The 21,344-nt window shown below is 54.8% G+C and overlaps 1 protein-coding gene across 1 annotated transcript; it reads right to left on the bottom strand.

Moving 5' to 3' along the window:
• Window positions 1-14,404: 14,404 nt before the first annotated feature.
• On the bottom strand, window positions 14,405-15,971 carry CCDC166 (coiled-coil domain containing 166). Its single transcript, XM_036830653.1, has 2 exons — window positions 15,531-15,971; window positions 14,405-15,439 (listed from the first exon to the last, which is right to left on the bottom strand). The coding sequence occupies exons 1-2, from the start codon at window positions 15,969-15,971 to the stop codon at window positions 14,543-14,545; spliced, it is 1,338 nt and encodes a 445-aa protein (XP_036686548.1). The 3' UTR covers window positions 14,405-14,542.
• Window positions 15,972-21,344: the final 5,373 nt, after the last annotated feature.

Below are 21,344 nucleotides of genomic sequence, written 5' to 3'. Positions count from 1 at the left end.
TTGCTAGTCACCTGTAAGAAAAACAAGCATTGTGGGCATTCCTAAGACAAATGGAATAAAATCTCATCACTTTTGGCTATAACCAGGCTTCTCACCAATAACTGTATTAATTTTTCCAGTATTCAGACATACCCTAAAAGATAAAAGAGAATGTCTGCTTCTAAATCACATCCAATGTGAACTTGCATAAATGCAAAGCATAAATAGAGTTCTTATAACTCCACAGGCACCTGAAAGTTTTAACTACCCTTTGTGCTCACTTCATATTACATAAAGAATAATGGAAATATGGGGAATACTTGAAATATAAATATTTTATAAATCCTTACTATGTGGTTGTCTTATTCTTGTAATACTCCACTCTGGTGGCCTTTGTTTTTGCTTGTAAAATTAAGTTTAAGTAGCACATTAACCTTTCCCCTCAAGTATGCCTTTTGATGTTCATTATTACACCAAAAAGAAAAGAAAGAAATTAACAACCAAAAAACAGATGAAGATGCTGCAAGGGAAGAGATAAATGAGATACAATTCCTTAGGTGTAAAAATATGTTGTTTCAAATTCAGAAGAATTTAATAACTTTGTTATTTCATATGTATCTGGAAATGGGACAGATACATGTCCTGATCCTGTCAAACGAGGTAGAGTTCCAGCCACCATTTGGTACAACTTTCCAAGATAGGGTTAAAGTGACATTCCTGTTTCCCTTGAGACCATTTCCATTGTCAAAGAAAAAATATTTTTTTCATATCTTTCAAAAACGTGACGTCTTCTACGTTTTTCAGCGTGATGCACGAGACTCGCTGCGGTCTTTGAAGGCGGCGGTGATGAAGCAGCCAAAGGCCGACAGCAAGTTCCTGGCTTACCTTTTAATTTTCTTAATGATGTCTTTTGAAGATCAGATTAAAAATTTTTTTGATTAAGTCTAATTTACCAAAAATTTTTATATTTTACGCTTTTTGATTTCTGTCTTGGTTTTTTTAAAGTCTTTTCCAATTGTCATTGCCAGTGTGTAGAAATACATTTGATTTTTGTTAATTGACCTTGTATCTAGCAACCTAGATGAATTCACTTATTGGTTCCAGTAGCTTTTTTCTAGATTCTTCAGCATTTTCTATGTAGATAATCAAAGAATTTTACTTCTGCCTTTCTAGTTTGTATAGACTTTGCTCCTTTTTCTTGCTTTATTGCTGGGCATCTTATACAATTTTCATTAGAAGTGAGAGGACGTCTCGTCTTGTTTTGATATCATGGTAGCATTGCTCTCAAAGAGTTGTGAATTAGTCTCCCCACATCTATTTTCTGAAGTTGTTTGTATAACGACATTATTTCTTCCTTAGACCTTTGATACATTTCACCAGTGAAACCCTGGGGAGTTCTTTGTGGGAAAATTACAAATTCAATTTCTGTAATAGATATAGCACTACTCAGATTTTTCTATTTCTTCTTGTGCCAATTTGGTAACTTGTATCTTTCAGGAATTACTTATTTCATCTAATATAACTGAGGCGTTGGCATAAGGTTGTTGAAACATTTCATTGCTTTTGTGCATTGTATTTTACATTCTATCTTAATGAGTTATATTTAAAATGATGTCTCCTCTTTTCTTCCTGGTATTGGTGATTTGTGTCTTCCTTCTGCTTTTCTGATCAGTCTAGCTACAGATTTGCCAAGGTTATTAGTCCTTTCAAAGAAGCAGCTTTCGTTTTCCTTGATTTTCTCTATTGTTTGTTTCTTATTTCACTGAAATAGAACCATTTTATTCCTTTCCTTCTACTTTGAGCTAGATTCCCTTCCCTTTTCTGGTTTATTAAAGTGGAAGCTTAGGTTATTAGTTTTAGACCTTACTTCTTTTCTGATGTAAACATTTAAAGCCAGTAATTTTCCTCTAAACACTGCTTTAGCTGCATTCCACAGACTGACGCATTGTGTTTTTATTATTATTCCTGCGGCCCGGGAGTGTGGGCGGGGTCGGGCCGGGCGGCCCCAGGGCCCTCCGCCACCGAGACGAACTCCTAGAGGGGCGGAAGCGCAGCTTCCGGCGGCAGGAGAAGCACTTCCGCTGGGAAGTTTTCTTCTCGCTCTCCCGCCGCGGCTGTTCCCGATCCCGTGCTCGCGGAGGTCCGGTTAGGCTTACCTGCAGGGGCCCACCTGCCGGTCAGCGTGGGCGCGCCCGCCCGCCTCAGGCCCCTCCCAGCGCGTCCTCCGCCTCGGGCCCGTTTCCTCTTCCGGCTGCGCCCTCCCCGCGCGGCCCCGTCCGTGGTCGTGGGCGCCCTCCACGTCTGCGAGTCCAGCCTGGACCGCTCCGGTGGGAGCCAGACACTGTGCCCAGCTGCCGGCTTAGTATCAAAAACATCCCGCTCGGGGCTCCTCCGCAGGTGGGAGCCGCGTCCTCCTGCCCCAGACCATCACGCAAATTGTTTGGCGTTCTAGCTCCGTGGTGGCCTTGAGTCATTCCCGCCTCTCCGTTCCCACCCTCCACGTGTACGTCCCGGCCCCCTTCATCTCTCCCCTCGACCACCTTAGTGGTCGGTGGTCGTCTCCCTGTCTCCCCGACCCGGTCTTGTCCTGCCGCCTTCTGACTGGCTCACCGCAGTGGGGGGGTCTTTCAGAAGTGTACCGGATCACAGAGGTGAGGTATTAGACCGTCCCTGCCTTTCATGTATAGCCATGGCCCAGGATGCCTTGGGTACTCCAGCCCTTGCCCGCTTCTCTGGCCGTATTGAAACGGTATACAAGTCCCTGTGTCCTTGTCTTTTGAAGTAAAAGGCTGGCTCAAGAGTTAATGGTTGGGAAATGTGAAGATGTAGAAACAAAGAATAGCTGTTGGGCTGGGGCGCTGGTAACAATTTAGACTATAAATCTGCCACATAGCAGAATCACCGAACTCCCAGTTCCCTGAAAGCGATAAAGGCCTGACACGCATTCCTAAGTTGTATTTACAGGAAGCCAACCCACCAGATGAAAACTGCTGATTGCAAGAACATAGACCCTAGACTGCTTGAAACCAGAAGGTTGATGATGCTTGAAACTTCACCTGGATGCCAACCAATCCAAGAATTATGCACGAGCTGATCACACACCCTGCAGCCCCCCTCTCTCACACTGCTTTTAAGACCCCTTCCCTGAAAGCCGTCAGAGAGTTCAGGTCTTTTGAGCATGAGCTGTCCGTTCTCATTGCTTGGTGCCTGCAATAAATGCTGTACTTTCCTTCCCCGCAACCCAGTGTCAGTAGATTGGCTTTACTGCGCACAGGCGAACAGACCCAAGTCTGGTTCGGTAGCAATATCTCATACAGTTCTCCCCCTTACTCTCTGCTTTCCAGCTGGCCAACTCCAGCCCATTTATAGTCCATAGTGGATGCCCAGTGCAGGGAGCTCTTCTTATTTATCGCTGTGATCATTATTAGTGGGTGGAGGAGCTCAGGCTCTCATGCTAAGCGCTGCCCATGACACCTGTGCCCAGTGCACCTGTTCATGTGTTTGTAGACCATGTATATCTATTAGTGGAAGAGTCCAAATATTCTTCCCATTTTGAGCTTCATTTTTCTTTTTCTTATTGGTTTGTGAGAGTTCTAGTTCTGGATATGAGTCTTTTGTCAGATATATATATTGGGAATATTTTCTCCCAGTCCGTGGCTTGCCTTTTTATTTCTTAACTGTCTTTTGACAAGCAGAAACTTTTAATTTTGATAAAGTCCAATTTATGAATTTAAAAATTTTAAGGTGGGTGCTTTTGGGGTCCCACCAATGAAATCTCTGCTTACCCCAAGATTATGAAAATATTCTTCAATTTTTTTCTTCTAGAAGCTTTATAGTTTCAGCGTTCACGTTTAGGCCCAAGATCGACCTTGAATTAGTTTTGGGTATGGTGTTAGGTAGGGCGTGTTAAGGTTAATTTTTCCCCTTATTGTTCTGGCACCATTAATTGAAAAAAAATAACAACTTTTACCCTTTGAATTACATTGATGCCCTTGTCATGAAACACTGAACTGTATGTGTGGGTCTGTTTCTGCAATCTCTGCTGTTCCATTGATCTATATATCTATGCTTGTGCCAGTACTACACTGCCTTACTGTAGTTAGTCTTAGAATCAAGGAGTGTAAGTCTTCCAACTTTGTTCTTCAAGGTGGGTTATTTGAGGTCATTTGCTTTTCCATATAAATTTTATTATCACCCTGTCTGTTTCTACAAACAAACAAACAAAACCCCAAAACAACTGCTGTGATTTTGCTTGGAGTGGTGTTGAATTTCTAGATCAGTTTAGGGAGAATTGAAAACTTAATACCCATAAACAGGGGATATCGCTCAATTTATTTCCAACTTAGTTTGCTCAGCATTGTTTTTTAATTCTGAGAGTAGAAGACTTGTACATCCTTTGTTAAATATATTCCTAGGTCGGATGTGTGGTTTGTTCCCACACCACCAAGCAGCTAACTGAATTATGACCGTCTCTACCTGGAGATAATATCAGATCCCACAGGTTAAGGGCTCAGTCCCACAAGACTGCCCCTCTCCCCACACTTCAGACACCAATCTCAAGTCCAGGTTGCCACCAGTGATTCTGACTGACTGGCTATAGATCTGCAGGTTCCCACAGCCTCTGCCTTGGGTTTGATTGGTTTGCTAGAGCAGTTCACAGACTCAGAGAAACATTTTACTTACTGGATCACTGGTTCATGATAAAAGGATAAGGCTTAGGAACAGCAGGGGGAAGTTGCATAGGAAAAGTATGGGGAAAGGGCCCGGAGATTCCAAGGTCTCTCTAAACACTGCACTCTTCTCAAATCTCCACATGTTCACCAACCTGGAAGCTCTCTGAATCTTTCCAGCCCTGGAGTCCCTCACTCCCGGGAATGGAGAGCAAACCAACCTTGTGTTCTGGGCATAAACTTGGTCATGACACAGAGCTCTTTCAGTAAATTGCTGTACTGGGCTTCCTAATGTTTTGTTAAGCATTTCTGTGTCTGCTTATGAGAGATACTGGCCTGTAAGCTTCTTATCTTATGATGTCTTTATCAGGTTTTTGTGTCAAGGCTTTGCTGGCTTCTTGACACAGGCTGGAAAAGGTTTGCTCTTCGTCATTCTCCTACAGGCTTCTGAGATTGGTATAGGCTTCCTTAAGGATTTGGTAGAGTTGATCAGTGAATCAGCTGGGTCTGGTGTTTTCTCTGTGACAGGGTTTTTTCCTGTTTTTTGTAAGTTTCATAACGTTGTGTTTATAAGGGAATTTGTCCATTTCAGCATCTCAGTTGCAGAACTTGTTGGCATAGAGTTGGTCATAGTGGAAGTAATGCTACTTTTCACATCTGTAGGATCTATAGTGTGACCTTGTTCTTTCATCTCTGATGTGGGGAACTAGGCATCTTTGTCCAGCAGGCCCCTTTCTCTGGGTGTCTTGGGAACTGTCCTCTTCTGCATCTCGGGGCTCCGCACTTCACCCAGGAAAGACACAGGCACTCACTGTGGCTGGAGACTTTGGGATCCTGAGGAGGGTGGTTGTGAACAAACCTGGGGGCAGAAGTAGGATCTGAGCAGACCATGTCTGCACAGTTTAGGGGAGCTTGCGGCTTATTCCCAAAACTTGGTGAAGAATAATGAAGCTCTGGTGGAAGAATTTGATTCAGGGGAAAGTGCCTGAGAACGTTCATGTGTGCACTGCTGCAGGCATGGGCCATCCTGGTCCTGTCTCCTGGGGAAGCACCTAGGGTGGGGTTTAGCCCCCAACTGTCCAGTCACTTGTCTGCAGCTAAGCTGCTGGTTTTCAGCCATAAATGATGGTCTCGCCACCATTTGGTGACAGCCTGTGGCTTGCTCTCTGGAATGTCAGGGTCCATGTGTCTGGGGGTGGGGGACGCAGGGCACCCAGTGGTTTCCTTACAGTGATGCTGGCCCCCACCTGACCCCCAAATTCCCCTTCCATTATGGAGCGTGCATGGGCTTGTGTCACTGGTTTTTCCTGAATCCCCCTTGGTCCACTGAGAAGGTTCAGGGCTCTTGGGGTCAGGTGGGGGCTTCTGGGCTGCAGCTCTCACTCACTTTCTTTGTCTCACAGATCAGCCCTCAGCACCTGCCTTTCCCCGGAGGGGCCCACACGCCTCCCCAGAGGCCTCTGCTGTTCCCGCGGATGTGTCCCAGGTGAGCACCACCTCCCTGTGCCCTGCAGGCTGACCAGGGCCCCAGCCCCCAGCCCACCCATGAGACTGGTCCACTATGGTGGCTTCAGAGGTCTGTGACTGCCTGCCTGCCTGCCAGGTCTGTCTTATGGAGTGGGGGGAATGTGATTCATTTACATTAAGACCGTAGTGGATGTTATAGAAAACATGAAAATACACTTGCTTCTCTAGGTACTTAGTCTGCTAAAGCTGCCATAACTCAGCACACACGCATTTATTGGTTGATTTCTCACAGTCTGGAGGCTGGAAGTCCCAGATCAGGGTGCTGGCATGGTTGGTTCTGGTGAGGGCCCACTTCCTGGCTTGTAGAAGGAGAGAGAGAGGAAGAGGGTGCAAGAGCGCTCTGGTGTCTCTTCTTACGAGGACACTAATCCTATCGGATCAGGGCCCCACCCTATGACCTATTTTAACCTTAAATACTTCCCTAGAGGCCCCACCTTCAACTGCAGCTATACTGGGAGTTAGGGCTCCTGCAGATGAATCTGAGGGACACAGACATTCAGTCCATGACAGGAGCCTTCCCTTGAGCCTCAGCTTCAGGCCTTTTGAGGTTTTTCCTCCTTTGAAACCCCCTGGCCCCCCGCCTTTTCTTCCAGACACGTGTGTTTCAGTTTCTCTCCATTTCCCACTGTCCTGCAGCCTCAGGAGCGGCCAGGTCTGACGTCCTGCTCCTGGCGGGGAGCTGTTTGTGTTGCAGGTGGCCATACACTTCTCAAGGGAAGAGTGGCGGTGTGCGGACCCCGGCCAGAGGGTGCTGGGCTGGGATGTGATGCTGGCCGTTTCAGGAGCTCGGCTGAATTCGGCCTGCAGAGCCCGTCCAGTCCCTCGACGGCGCCAGGGCCTCGAGTTCAGGCTAAGGGGGTGTGGGAGCTGGAGCTCTTGTCCTGTGGCTGCGGAGGGGCCGTCCTGCACCAAGTCTGGCCAAGGGCATTCTTCGTGCTGCCCTGGAGGCAGCCCACTCTTCCTTCCTCAGACCCGTCCACTGTTAGACCTGGCCCCGCCAGCAAGGAGGGTGGGGAGAGCCTGTCACGGTTTGGCCCTGGCTCCCTCCTCCCTGTCTGTCTTCTCTGCTTTGGGGTGGTTTCCTGGACGTTGCCCCAAGGGCTGGCCTGCACCCTCGCTTTGTCTTCTGTACAGAAAACCGCACCTTTTCTCTCCTTGGAGGATTTTGTGGCCACATACCTGGCCGCGTCTCTCGCCTGGAACAGTGGGGTGAGCCGCGGGTTGCGGGGCGGGAGAGACCCGCGTTTCAGGAAGTGCGGAGGGGCCCCCAGGGCCTCCCTCAGCTCCCAGGTGAGCTCAGCACCCAGCACCCACCAATGGCGTTCTCCTCTCCCATTGGGACCGTGGGCAGGAGCTGCTGTGTGATCAGACCCTGGAAACCCGTGCTGGCGCCCCGCCCCTGCACGGGGCACTGCTCTGCTGAGTGCCGAGCCGGCGGGCGCCGTGGGTGTGCGCGGCGGGGGGCCTGAGAGGGTGTGGGTGCTCCAACCTCGCGGCCGCCCCGGCAGGCGCACGCCCGGGATGAGGTCACAGGGCCCGAGCCCTGCTCTGAGGGGCTTTGTGTGTGGCCGTGGGCAGGTGCCTTATTCCTTGTGCTCGTCCCAGGGATGATGAGGGCGCCTCCCTCCCTTACGTGAGGTGGTGACTGTGGTGGTCTTTCGTTTTTCATTTCAGATTCCCTCAGAAGTGAGATCACGCAGACGTGTGGAAATGAGACCAGCTGGGCAGACACTGGGTTGTGTGGAGCCCCAAGACAGAGAGGGTCTCGGGTGCCAGGTTGGAGGGAAGCCGAGGGTGAGTGGTTCTGAAGGACGTGGGTCTCTGTCTCCGGCACCCTCCCCCAACCCAGGAGCCGGGCCTGGTTAGGGGAACAGAGAGCACAGTCTCTATCCTGACTGGTGTCTTTGTTCTTGTGTAGACACGAGTATGTAAGGTACTAGCCGGCTGTTTAGGTCAACGCCCAGTGTTACAGCCTTCCCTCCTGTGGATAACACCAGCGTTGACCTAGCCGTGACCTCATCTGGGTGAGCATTTGAGTTCATTTTCAGCTTTCCACCATTTATAGTTTTAGCTCATCTGTGTGCTGCTTTCTCACTGCTGGGCCACTTTCTCGGAGTGAATCCCTAATTAGATGGGAGTGAGCTGATAAGACATGTTGTGTGGCTTTTCTCCTGTCTCACCGCCAGCCTGTATAAGTGCCTGTTTCCTCCACCGGGCAAGGGAGGCCCTTTACCGGGGGAGACACTGTAATCGCTTCTGGCAGCCCTCGAGCCAGGGGTGGGGTGGGGAGTGGTGGGAGCTGGCTTCCGAGGGGCTTTGCTCTGGGCCGGGAGCCGGGTGCAGGGCGTGTGGGGCGCAGGGGCCGCCGGCATCTACGACACGTGTGGGACAGTCCTGAGCTGTCACAGCTGCTCGCTGCTCCCCAGATGGTCACACGGGAACCAAGGCCTTCAAGCGTTTCCAGTGCGGCCGGACCTTCAGGCGGGTCCCGGACCTTCTGCGACACCAGAGGAACTACAGAAGCGAACAGCCCTTCGGCTGCGAGGTGTGCGGACAGGCCTTCAGCCTGAGAGGCCGCCTGGGCCCGCATCGCCAGGTCTGCTTGGAGCGCAAGCCTCACCCGCATGGCGACGGCGGCGGGAAGGCCTCCCGCCCACGTGCACCTTGTGCGGCAAGGCTCTGCGGGCCCGAGGGCCTCAGCACCCGCCGGAGCCGCTGCGGGAAGGGCGTCCGCCACCTGGGCTTCCTGACAAGGCATCGGGGGACCCACAGGAGAGGGGAAGTGGAGGCGTGCGTGGGGTTCCTCTGGTCATGTTCACATCAGGGAGACTTGGGGGGAGAGGCGACCTCTTTGTTCCAGACTCCAGGCGCCTTTGCTTGCCCAGCCCCGAAGTAAAAACCTGCGGAGTGGGCTTCTCTAGGGCACCGGCTCGCACTTGGAGACTCGGTCACTGGGCAGAACACCAGTCCCCCTTGCTCATGGGAACGCTATTTCAGGTTATCCAAAGGCTTGGTGAAGGATTTTAATTTTTGTCTGAATTCCAGAGAGGAAAACGTGGGGGGCTGTGAGGAGCTAGCAGAGCCCCAGAGGCATTGCACTGAGGGACCACCTGACCCCGATTTGAGCAAGCCAGTTGTAAAAAGGCTTTTTTGAGACAATCATGGAAATTTGAACATGGACAGGGTATTAGGTGGTATTAGGAGTTTGCTGTGATAATGACAGGGCGGTTCTGTTTTTAAAAGTCCTTAAGAAGGATGCATTCTGACAAATTTATGGGTGAAATGGCATCATGTATGGGATTTGCTTTAAAATTCGAATAAAAAGAGGAAAGACAAAACAGTATCGGCAAAATGAGTTGTTGAAGCTAAGCGATGAGTATGTTTGGAACTTTCCCACATTGTTTTTCTTATTTTACAGGATATTTATATTCTAAGTTCATCAATACATACTGAAGATGGGTGAAAACAGCCATTAAGTTATCAAGGTACGAAGCTGTGTCAGTCTGCTCGGGCTGCCATAGCAACACACCACAGACCAGCAGGCTGAAACGGTGGAAGTTTATTTCTCACGGTTGTGGAGGCTGGAAGTCGGAGATCAGGTGGCCGGTTCTGACAAGGACCCACCTCCCAGCTTGCAGATGGCGCCCTCGCACTGTGCGCTCACGTGGGGAAGGGAGAGAGCGCGCTGGTGTCTCTTCCTTTTATAAGGGCTCTAATCCCATGACACGGCCCCACCCGACAACCTCATCTCACCTCATCACCTCCCAGAGGCCCCACCTCCAAACAGCACCACCACACTGGGGTTAGGGTTTCAACACAGGATTCGGGAGGGGGGATACAATTCAGTTTATAGCAGAAGCTTCTCTGGGTCAGTCCTGCCCACAGAGCAGCTGGGGAAGGGCCTTGCTCCTTCAGGGTGGCCCCATCATGGCCAGTGAGGCCTTAAGGGCGCGGGGCCCACGGCCCTCTGGAATAAATAGAAATGTGCCCTTTGGAACATCCAAGTGGCTTTTCTTATTTATAAAATCCAAACTTTTGTGCCCGTGCTTATATTTTTCTTCCAGCTCAGAGCTGTGAGCAGGGAAGTGCCTGGTTTGTTCCCACCCCACGTGTGGAGTTGTGGAGGCCTTCAGATGGCCTCTGAGTGCAAGTTGGGATGGCCTGTCTTGGGTCTTTGGGCAATAAGCGCTACAAAGACTCGAGCCTTGTCCTGCGGGCCAGCTGGCCATGCGTCCGGGTCACCTGTTTCTGGTTTTTACTCCTTTGTGATGCTTTCACCTCGTGATGCCATCGTGTGGAATTAAGTGTGAACGACACAGAACTGTGCAATTAACTACATTCCATCTGATGACGATTATCGAGTGATGCCAGTGGGTCACCCTGCGCTTAGTGGCTGCTGGACAGGGAGTGGCGCTCCCCTTGCTGGCTGGTTTGTCCCAGCCTGCAGTTCCCTCTGTGCCCGGCTGGGCAGGCCCTGGCGGCGAACCCTTTGAGGGAGTGGCAGCAGGCAGACGGCAGGGACACAGCTGCCTCCTTGTGTCCTTGTGCGCGGCTCCCTGAGAACCCTTTGCTGGATGCGGCACCCTGGGGGGAGAAGCGTGGTGGTGAAGTAACGTGAAGGCACAGTAAGGTCTGCACCTCAGCTCCCTGTCCCCACGTCCCCAGGGGCAGGTGTCCTTAGGAAGCACCAGCCTTCTCAGCAGCGGGCTGTCCCATGGCTGGTGGAAAGGGACGGATGTGCCCCTGGTGCCCTAGGCGTCCACCCTCTCCGCACACCTTCTCCCCGGATGCGCCCACCACGTGCGATCTGTCCCTGAGCAGCTGCCGCAGGACCTGGCCCGCAGAGCAGAGCACCCCACACCTCCCATTTGGGCCCAGAAAACCCAAGCTGGTGGGCCGTTGCTGCTTCGTCCCTGTCCTTCATGACCCGCTGGACCCCCTCCCCAGGAGTTCCTGTGGACGTTCACCCTGGGGAGAGGGGTGAGGTCCTGGCTCCCTTGACCGATAAATCAGGCAACTTTTGTCTAGAAAAGGGAGCCAAGTCGTATTGTTTTAGTGAGATTTATTCCAAGTTAGGGGTCAACATGAGCCTCACACTAAATGAAGTATATCCGTTTGGGAAACAGCAAAGAGCGAAAGATCCCCTCACCTGGCCTGAGGGATAGTCTGCTGATGGCAGAGTGTGTCCTCAAGCGCCTGTCCTGTGCTGTGAAAATAAGCACATGGTTTTGGTTTCTTGTCCTCAAAATAATGGACTCGTACTCTCCACGTCCTTCTACGGGTGCTTTTGTCCATCTCTTGTGGCCCTTCCGCGTCCCTATTCTTCTAACAGCGTCGTGACACGTGTCCCATGGGAGGCCACCTCCTGCCCTGATGTCTGTGCACGCATGGGCTCTATCGGTCTCCTGGGACGGCCGTAACAACGCGCCACAACCTGGGTGGCTGAAGACAACACAACTTACTGTCTCAGCTCTACAGGCCAGAGTGTGAGGTCAAGGCACCAGCCGGGCCTTGCTGCCTCTGAAGCCTCCCTCTCTCCAGCTTCCCGTGGCGCCGGCCATCCTTGGCACCCCTTGGCTCGTGGCCACAGGGCTCCAGCCTCGGCTCTGCTGACACAGGTGTGGTCCTCTGTGTCTCTGTCGTCTTTCTTTTTTTTTTTTAATAATTTTTTTTAAAAATAAATTTATTTTGGGCTGCATTGGGTCTCCGTTGCTGCGTGCGGGCTTTCTCTAGTTGTGGCGAGTGGGGGCTACTCCTCGTTGCGGTGTGTGGGCTTCTCATTGCAGTGGCTTGTCTTGTTGTGGAGCATGGGCTCTAGGCCCGTGGGCTTCAGTAGTTGTGGCTCGCAGGCTCAGTAGTTGCAGCGCATGGGGTTAGTTGCTCCACGGCATGTGGGATCTTCCCAGACCAAGGCTGGAACCCGTGTCCCCTGCATTGGCAGGCAGATTCTTAACCACTGCGCCACTAGGGAAGCCCAACCACTGATCTTTTAACTGTCGCCATGGTTCTGCCTTTCCCAGAATGTCACAGAGTCGGAATCATGCAATGTGCAACCTCTTTAGGTTGGCTTCTTTCATTTAGTGATTTGCATTTAAGGTTCCTCCATGTCTTTCCATGGCTGATAGCTCATTTCTTTTTAGTGCTGATTAATATTTCATTTTCTGGATGGACCACCATGTATTTATCTACTCACCTACTGAAGGACATCTGGGTTGCTCCCAAGTTTTGGCAATTATGAACAAAGCTGCTATAAACATCCGTGTGCAGGTTTTTGTGTGGACATAAGTTCTCAGTTCCTTTGGGTTGGAGTGTCATTGCTGGATCATCTTATACAAGTGTGTTAATTTTGTGAGAAACCACCAAACTGTCTCTTAGAGTGGCTGCACCAGTCTGCATTCCCTCCAGCAATGAATGGGGAGTTCCTGTCGCTCCACCTCCTCGGGGCCTAGGGGGTGGCGCTCTCCTCCATCCCCACAGGCACCGTCAGGTGGCAGCCTGCCGGGCAGACCAGGGCTGAGTTTGAGCAGCTTGTTAAGAGGGAGATGCTGGAAAGCTGTGCAAGGAAGAAGGAACTACCAGAACTAGCCCAACAGGATTCTTAAAGTGAACTTTTTACCAAAGCATAATGTACATACAGATATGTCCCAAATGGTAAGTATGCAAGTGGATGAATTTTCACAAAGAGTAACAATGTCTAATTTGTGGCTTAACAAAAGTCCAGGCAAAACTAAAATGTTGTTATAAGCCTTCCCTGGTGGTGCAGTGGTTAAGAATCCACCTGTCAATGCAGGGGACACGGGTTTGAGCCCTGGTCTGGGAAGATCCCACATGCCGCGGAGCAACTAAGCCTGTGCGCCACAACTACTGAGCGTGCGCTCTAGAGCCCGCGAGCCACAACTACTGAGCCCACGTGCCACAACTACTGAAGCCCGAGCGCCTACAGCCTGTGCTCCGCAACAAGAGAAGCCACTGCAATGAGAAGCCCACACACTGCAATGGAGTTAAAAAAAAAAAAAAAAAAAACCTATTGGTAACAAGATTTCATTTTTTTTAAATAGATTTATTTATTTATTTTTTGGCTGCGTTAGGTCTTCGTTGCTGCGCATGGGCTTTCTCTAGTTGGGGCGAGTGGGGCTACTCTTCGTTGCAGTGCGCGGGCTTCTTGTTACGGTGCCTTCCCTTGTTGCGGAGCACACGCTCTAGGCGCGCAGACTTCAGTAGTTGTGGCACACGGGCTCAGTAGTTGTGGCGCACAGGCTTAGTTGCTCCGCGGCATGTGGGATCTTCCCGGACCAGGGCTCTGACCGGTGTCCCCCTCCATTGGCAGGCGGATTCTTAACCACTGCGCCACCAGGGAAGTCCCTCAAGTGAACTCTTCTCAGAGAATTTGTGTTTGATGCTGCCAGCCGCCCACCAGCACTTCCAACCCAGAACCAGAACATTTAACTAAATTTCCACGGCAAGGTTGGTGGGGGCTGGGGGGGCTCTGTTTGAAAGCTGTGGTCTGAACTCCTCACTCCACAGGGCCCAGGTCCATGGGCCACGGTGGCGCGTCCACCCTGGTCTCCCCCACGCTCCACCTCCCCAATGCAGCCGTTGATGAATGCAAACCACAGGTGAGGGAGAGCGTACTAACCGGCCTCCGTGTGCTTGGACTGACAGCTAAATCAAAATTTAAAATTACCCTCCCCCCCGGAACTCCCTGGAGGTCCAGTGGTTAGGACTTTCACTGCCAGGGCCCGGGTTCAATCCCTGGTCGGGGAACTAGGATCCCACAAGCCGCAGGGCGTGGCAAAAACAAACAAACAAAAACACAAAAAGCCAATAGGTTAAACATAAAAACGCCCGTGGCTCCCCATGGCGCCAGAACAAAGCCCACGCCCCCCCCCCCAATGGCTCTCTTGAGCAGCTCAAACCACGCTGGCCCTCCCGGCCGCCACACGCAGTGGACCACCTCCTCCCTGGCCCGCCAGACTCCCTTCCTGCTCTCATACTACCTGTCTATGCCCGTGATGTCCATCTCTGCCACCAGACTGTCAGCCCTCATGGGCAGGACGATGGCGTGGCCGACTCCCTCTGCCCCTGCCAGAGGAGCCAGAGGTCAGCTGTGGGGTTGAGGGATGCTCAACCCTGGCAGACACACGGGGCACAGGACGATCAAGCTACCTTGCAGCTTGGAAACTGGGAGCCATCATGAGTGGTCCCTGCGCCGGCCGGAAATGCTAGACAGCGAAGCAGGCGGCGCCAGAGCGGAGAGGGGTGGAGGGGGTCACACCTTTATTGATAATCCACTCACCAAATCCGCGTCCTGCGCACCCCCGTCTCCCCCGCACCGTCTGGCCTCATTGGCCTTCCTCCAGGTAGGTTCAGGATCTCCCCAAGGCGCCTTCGCCTGCAGCGTCACATTCACGGTCTCCTTCGACTGGGAGACGGGAAGAGCCCGACCCGGGGACGGACTTCCCAGAGAGGGTGGTGTTCTGTGAGGCGGCACACAATGAGGACCGAGAAGGGGCCCAGGAATCCAGGCGTGACGGGGTCAGGGACGGGACTCGGGAGCCTGGGCGCGAGAGGGCCAAGGACGGGACCCTGGAGCTCCCGCGCGATGGGTCCTGGCATGGGACCCGTGATCCCGCCTTCGAAGGGGCCAGCGACAGGACCCTGGAGCCAACACGCGATGGGGCCAATGACGGGACCCAGGGAACCGCGAGCTTCGACAGCAACGATTGGGCCCAAGAGGCCGCACGCCACGAGACCTGAGACGGGTTCCGGGAGGCCGAGACTGATGCGACCCGGGAGGTCGCGCGCGACTGGATCGTGGTGGAGGCGAAGGACTCGGGGTGCGAGGAGGCCAGCGGCGGTTGCCAAAGCGGCGGGCCCTCGGGGCCCCGGCGCAGCCAGCTGTGCACGCGCGCCAGGTCCCGCATGTCCTCGTGCTCGCGCCGCAGCTGCTCACGCTGCTCCAGCAACTGGCGCCGCGTTTCGTGCAGCACCTGGGCCCGGCGGAGCAGCCGCAGCAGCTCCTGCCGCAGGCGCCCATTGTCCCCTCTGATGGCCTGTGTGTGCGCGATGAGCGCGCGCGCCGCCTCCCGCTCCGCGCGCCGCGCCAGGGACTGCACGCGCTGGCGCGCCTCGCGCTCGAAGGCTGCTTTGTCCTCCAGGAAACGCCGCTTCTCGCGGTGGAGCAGCTGCATGTGCTCCACGCGCATACGCAGCAGCTCGCGCTCCAGCGCCCGAATCCGGGCCAGCTGCTCCAGCTGCAGCTCCTGCGGCGGGGCCGCGGGTTAGCGCCGGGCCGCGGCGTGCACCCACCTCGCCCTGCCCGCGCCCGGCCCTCCCGCGGGGGCGCGCACTGGCCTTGTAGGGCTGCAGCTCCTGCACCTGTCGCGCCACCTGCGCCGCGCGCGCCTCCATCTCCAGCAACTGCGCGCGCACCCCCTCCTCACGCCCGCGGTAGAGCGACGCCAGCTCTGCGCGCTGCAGGTGGATCTGCGTCAGGTCCGCGCGGTTCTGCTCCTCCAGCCGGACGATGGCGTTGGCGCAGCGCTGCGCGCGCGTGCTCACGTAGCTGGCGTAGAGCCGGCTCTCCTCGCGCAGGCGCTGCGCCTCGCACTCCAGGAAGGCGTTCTCCTGCAGCGCCTGGTCGACGCGCTCCTCGCAGGCGTCCAGCTGCTCCGAGAGCACTTTGTATTTTCGCTGCAAGGACTGAGCGCTCTCCGACAGCGGCGGCTCGGTGCCCTCTCCCGCCGCGCCAGACCGGCGCCCGGCGCTCGGCCCGCGCTTCCTCTTGGGCACCATGGGTCGAGGCCTCCAGCCCGCTCCTCCAGCTCAGCCCTTCCCGTCGACCAGCCCGAAGATTCTGGCGGGGTTCGACGCGTCTCAGGGTCACGAGGTTGGGAGAGGCAGAATCAGGAGTTTTGGGTCAATCAAGGGTCAGGGCATCGTCGCCAACCTTTACTAGGGGGCTCCTTTCAGACCTTGGCCGTGCGTCGGGGTTTGTCCACCTTTAGCTGTGTTGGCGGTCAGCCCGAACGGTCTCCCTGGAAACAGAACTTAGTCGCCCTCCGCAACTCCCGCCCCATTGCTTGCGCAACGGCCCGACTCCCCTTCCTCCGTTCCCCACAACTCCCTCACTCGAAGTCTGTGTGTGACGGCCTGTGTGCGCGTCCGTCCGGCAGAGGTCGGACCCCAGACGGGCAGCACTTCGGCTTTCCCCGGAGGACGATGCTGGGCTGGCTTCCGAATCTAACACACCCAGCAGCAGCCGGAGTAGCCCCCACTCTCCACGTGCCAGACTTGGGCCCTTTGAAGCCTCTCCACTGGCGGGCTTTTCCCCCAGGTGTCCCCATATGGGGAGAGGCTTCGCCAAGTTCCTGGCCTCCTTCACCACACGCGCAAACACACACACACACACACACACACGTGTGAAATCCCCGTATATCTTGTCAGGACAGAGCGCTTCCCCACAGCTTTTCATCGCTCCGGGAACCCTAGTTTTCCTCGAAGCACTTTGTGATTCCTTTTTCTCCTTCTGGAGCCCTCATGGGAGTTAGGGTGACTGGGAAGGTCAAGCCCATTCGGATGCCATCCCCTAGTCCAGCGAGTTTCTCTCTGGGATTTCCTCTCTGAGGCTTCTAAGCCTGCCCGTGAGGCACCTGTTCAGTTCACCCCGGCGACCTGGGCTTGATCGGCTTCGCTTCCCAGCCGGCCAGTATGGCTGGTCCAGCCTCCCATCCTGTCTGATGCCTTTGACAATTAACTTAAATCTATACCTATTTCGGTCCTGTCATCATATAGTTGGGTTTCTATCCAGGTCTGTCCACATTTGCTGCAATATGGACAGATTCAAGAATTGTTGACTTGTAACTTTGTGAGGAGCACGGTTTAGGAAACCACATGTGTGGGAAGGCTTGTGTTGAAAACTATCTTAGGAGGTCTGGCTGGACTTGGTCTAGCTAGCTACACCTGCACTGAAGATGTGGCAGAGCCTCTTAAAATTAGGAACACATTTGAGGCATTTTCCTCCTTATAAAAATGTATTTTGTAAATAAAAATAAAATGACATAAACTTCAGGACAATGCAGAATTTCCATTTGTTTTCACATTAAACATTTTTAAAGAAACGCTGAATCATAAACTCCTAAAACAGCATCTGAGTGTTGGCCTTAAATGATGTGGGCTTCTTACAGAAAATAGGGCAAAGCCCAAGTAGAAGCAGGGGAAGAATCAGCCATGATCCCGTTGTCCCATTTGGGACCATTTGGTACCGCTCCTTCTCCTGGCCTGGCATTCCAGACAGGGTCTCTCTGTCTGCCGGGGCAGCCACCAACGCTCTCCACCTCGCCACCCTCAGGCCCTCCTGGGGCCACTGTCCCTATCTGACAGATTGCGAAACAGACTGCGAGAGGTCGGGGCCTGCTCTCAAGGCCCGGCCGGTCCTCCGCAGTCTCGGACCCTGTTCCTTCCCAGACCACACCGCACCGTGGGCCGCCCCTGCCCCTCCCGGGCTTCTGCGCCGCACACATCTGTCGCGGGAGTGTCTAGGTCGACCTGGGTCTTTTAATTTCTGTTTCAAAGCAAGGCAACCGATGGGCAGAGGTTTTTAAATTTTAAGTCGTCCGGGCCTCCCGATTCCCCGGCGATGTGTCCTCGCGTTAAAGCTCATAAACGCCTCCTCCCAGAAGAGGTGTGGCGAGCGTTTCGTTCTCCTCTGTCTCCGGATTCCTCGAGACCGGGTTCTTCCCGGCGCTGCAATTCCCGATTACGCAATCCGGATGGAATCGAAGGTGGAGCCCTGAGGGAAGCCGCGCCCCCGCCCCGCCCCCAGCCCCGGTCCTGCCCGGAAGACCTCCAAACCACGCCCAACCCGGGCTCGGCTCCCTCCTGGCCCCTCGCCCCCGGCCCGGTCCGCACCCCCACCTCCCCTCCCACCCCCGCCACCAGCCGCAAGCGTCCGCCTCTGCGCTCCCAGCCCAGCCCGGCCGCAGAGGCTGCACTTTGCCTCTGCCCCGCGGCGATTAGGGGCGGAACGGGACCTTGTCCCCTCCGTTTCCTCCGGCTTGCTCCCCGCCAACAGCCACGGGGCGCGTGGGTGTCTCCGAGGGCAGCCCCTCTCCCAGGGAAGAGGGGGGCGCCCGGCCTGCAAGCGGGCTGAGATGCCCGCCACTCCGGACGTCTGGTGGCTTTCTCTGTGTTGGGAAAGCGGTGCCTGGTGTCCACCAGGTCCCACCGCCGCCCACGGGAGACGGAACTCACCTCCAAGGGCCCAGATTCAAAGCCAAGTGTTACTCTTGATGCTTCTCCCCACCCTTGGGGTCCTTCCCCCCTCCCTTCGTGAATGGCCTGCGAGGACCTTGAAGGCTGCGGCAGAATGTCGCGCCGGCTTGTTCCTGGGATGCTGCTCTCACCACTCAGCCCTGCCCCCAACCCTGGGCAGGCCGCTGGAGGGCACACCTTGCCGCCCTCGCTTGCGGTTCCTTCTGCCTCGGAGCCCTCCCTGCTGAGCTCCGGAGACTCGGGGTTTGCGCCCCTTCTCAGGAGTCCCAGTGGGGTTGGGCTGTGTGTCTGACCCCGGGGGGTGAGCACTTCAGCGGCCTCTGCTCCCATTTCACAGACAGAGAAACAGGCACAGAGTGAGTTGCCCAAGGACTCCTGAAATCACTGGGTCTGTGACTTGGACCTTGGTGGGCTCTTCCCACCGTGTCCGCTGCCTCTCTGGCTGAGTCCTCTCCTGTCCCTGCCCTGTGCCCTGGGGCAAAGGGAGGAGCCAGCTGCGTTTATTGGATCCCACTCCACGGCAGCCTGAGGCCACATGGCCAGTGCCTATGACCCTTCCACCTGCCAAGGCCAAGTGGACCTGTGGAGGTGGGGGTGGGTTCAGGTGATGCCAGAGACCCCGTCCTTGGAGCTCAGCCCTGGTGGGAGCCTGAGACCCACAGAGGCGGCCAGATGCTGAACAGAGGTCAGACAAAGGTACCCTGGGGGCCTGGCAGTAGGGCTGCCTCAGCCCCACCCCAGTACCTTGTCCCTTGATCAGAAGCGCAGCGCTGATGGCGATCACCATGGCAAAGGGGAGGATGGGCAGGAATGTGAGTGAGGTCCAGGAGAGCCTGTCTATCCAGTGCGTCCTCTGGCTGAGGTCAAGCCCTGGAAAGCCCAGACCTGGCTGTTCTCTGTGCCCTGGGCAGGACCCAAGTCTGTCCCCTCCCCTATATCCCAGCTTGTGTGCTGCCTGCAGACCTGCCCCACCCCCTCCCCTCACCCCAACCTAAGCTGGTCCTGGGCTGGGCATTCAGAGAGGACCCTTCCTCAAGTGGCGGCCCCTCCACAGCCAAGTACCTTGGAATCGGTGCCAGACCCACACCAGGCTCACGGTCAGCCCCAGGTGGAAGGCCCAGATCCAGACCACGATGTGCGTCAGTTCCCACAGCCATGGCTGCCCCTGGAGGAAGTGCCCTCTCCAGACACGCGGTGCAGCGAGGGACACGGCGGCACCACCACCCGAGTCCCATGAGCCAAGGCAGGTGGGAGCCGGTGGGAGCCCCGGGGTGCGTGTTATGTGCGGAGCACGTGAGGGCCGGCTGGGGCTCTGCGGTGATGCTGCCGTGGTGACCCGGGCCCTGGCCTGCTCAGGGTCAGCGGGGCCGCAGCTTCCGGAGAGGCTTCGTTGGAGCTCGGGGCCTGTGGGTTCGGCTCCCTGGTCCTCCCTGAGTGGCCAGACTGGGGCAGCTGGGCCTCGGGGTGTGGTCCAGGTTGGTCTGCATGCCCCCCCCTCCCAGGGGTGCTCACCTACCTCTGTTCGTGAGGACGAGGATGACAAACAGAAGGACGCCCAGAGTCCAGAGCCCTGCGCAGGCCCCGGTGGCGATGCCAGCGCCCCCCTCCACGGGCTGGCTCAGAGATGCCCCTGAGAGACAGCCACGACGAGGCGCCCAGCTGGGGGGGCGCGCCTCCTCGGGGGCCCCCCTGTTTCCAAGTCTGGGCACATGATCTAGAGACAACCACAGCTACAGCCCCAACGTGCTCTCCTGGGAGGGGCGCAGGCAGGTGCCCGGAGTGACCTGGGGTACCTGGGTCCATAGCCCACGCTGGGAGCAGGAGAGAGGAGAGCCCAACTTCGGAGACCCAGGTGCAGGGGAGCACAGCAGGTCCACCCCACAGGGTCGGGGGCTGCACCGGAAACAGGGTGGGCGATGGGCTACACTGTGACACACATGGGGACACAGCTGATATCTACTCAGACTTAGACACTGAGGGGAAGGGAGGGGTGGGGCCCACACTCAGACTGTGACACACAGGGAGGGGCAGGGCCCACACTCAGACTGTGACACTCTGCAGTCTGGGAGGTGGGATCCCTGTGAGTTGGTCTTCCTGGTCATAAGGAGGCTGGTGATGGATGAAGCAGGAGGTTTAGGCCAAATCGTTCAACCTGGGGGGTTTGACCTGCCACACGCCCGCTCCCCCTAACTCTGGGCCTCCTGGATGAGGCCCCCCAAACTGCACATGATCTCCCCACGGGTCAGCTAAAAATTAAAGGCACAGTCCACTTCTTCTCAATGCATAATAAATACCCCGAGTCAATAATGCACTCAAAACTAAGGTGAAGGTTACAGCTGCACGCAATAAAACTGACTGTCAACGGACAACTGATGAGACAATAAAAACCTCTTGACAAAATTTATATCTGCAAGGATATTTGGACAAGGGAAAGTTGGACTGGGTAGACATAACGGCCCCAAGAGAAAACACATAATAGCAGATTTTAAAATAACTAATGGATGAATCAAATGTCCACTGAAAATTTGATTTAATAATTAAGTAAATGTAATGAAGTTCATGCTGCAGAATTCCTTTTTTGCTGAAATTCACTGATTTGGGGATAATTCTGCTTAGGGCCACGTTCTTGGTGGCAGAACGGCAGGGTTGAGACCTCCTTTGGCTGCGGGTTCCTGGGGGAAGGCAGGGAGAAGAGGGGCTGGCCTGCTAGCTGTCACTCGTCCCTGCTGCTCCACAGGCCAGAGGTCCCACTGCCCTCAGCCGCTGCGTTGGACTGCTCCGCGCCCCCCTCTCCAGGCCCCGCTCTTGTCGACTGAGTTTACTAAGGCTCCCACTTGCCGTTGCTGCTGCCTGCAGCTGGGGGAACGCCCAGCTGTGCCTTCAGAGTCAAGTGTG

This window comes from Balaenoptera musculus, chromosome 17 (genome assembly GCF_009873245.2).
Source record: "Balaenoptera musculus isolate JJ_BM4_2016_0621 chromosome 17, mBalMus1.pri.v3, whole genome shotgun sequence".
NCBI classification, from domain to species: Eukaryota; Metazoa; Chordata; class Mammalia; order Artiodactyla; family Balaenopteridae; genus Balaenoptera; species Balaenoptera musculus.
The sequence above is the reverse complement of the archived record's forward strand: the minus strand, read 5'-3'. Positions and strand labels throughout refer to the sequence as shown.

Excerpts from the sequence above, each read along its gene's own strand:
- CCDC166 (XM_036830653.1), bottom strand. The coding sequence starts at position 15,971 with ATGGTGCCCAAGAGGAAGCGCGGGCCGAGCGCCGGGCGCCGGTCTGGC. Across the intron at positions 15,440-15,530 it reads AGGAGCTGCAGCCCTACAAG|GAGCTGCAGCTGGAGCAGCT; the intron begins GCCAGTGCGCGC and ends GCCCCGCCGCAG.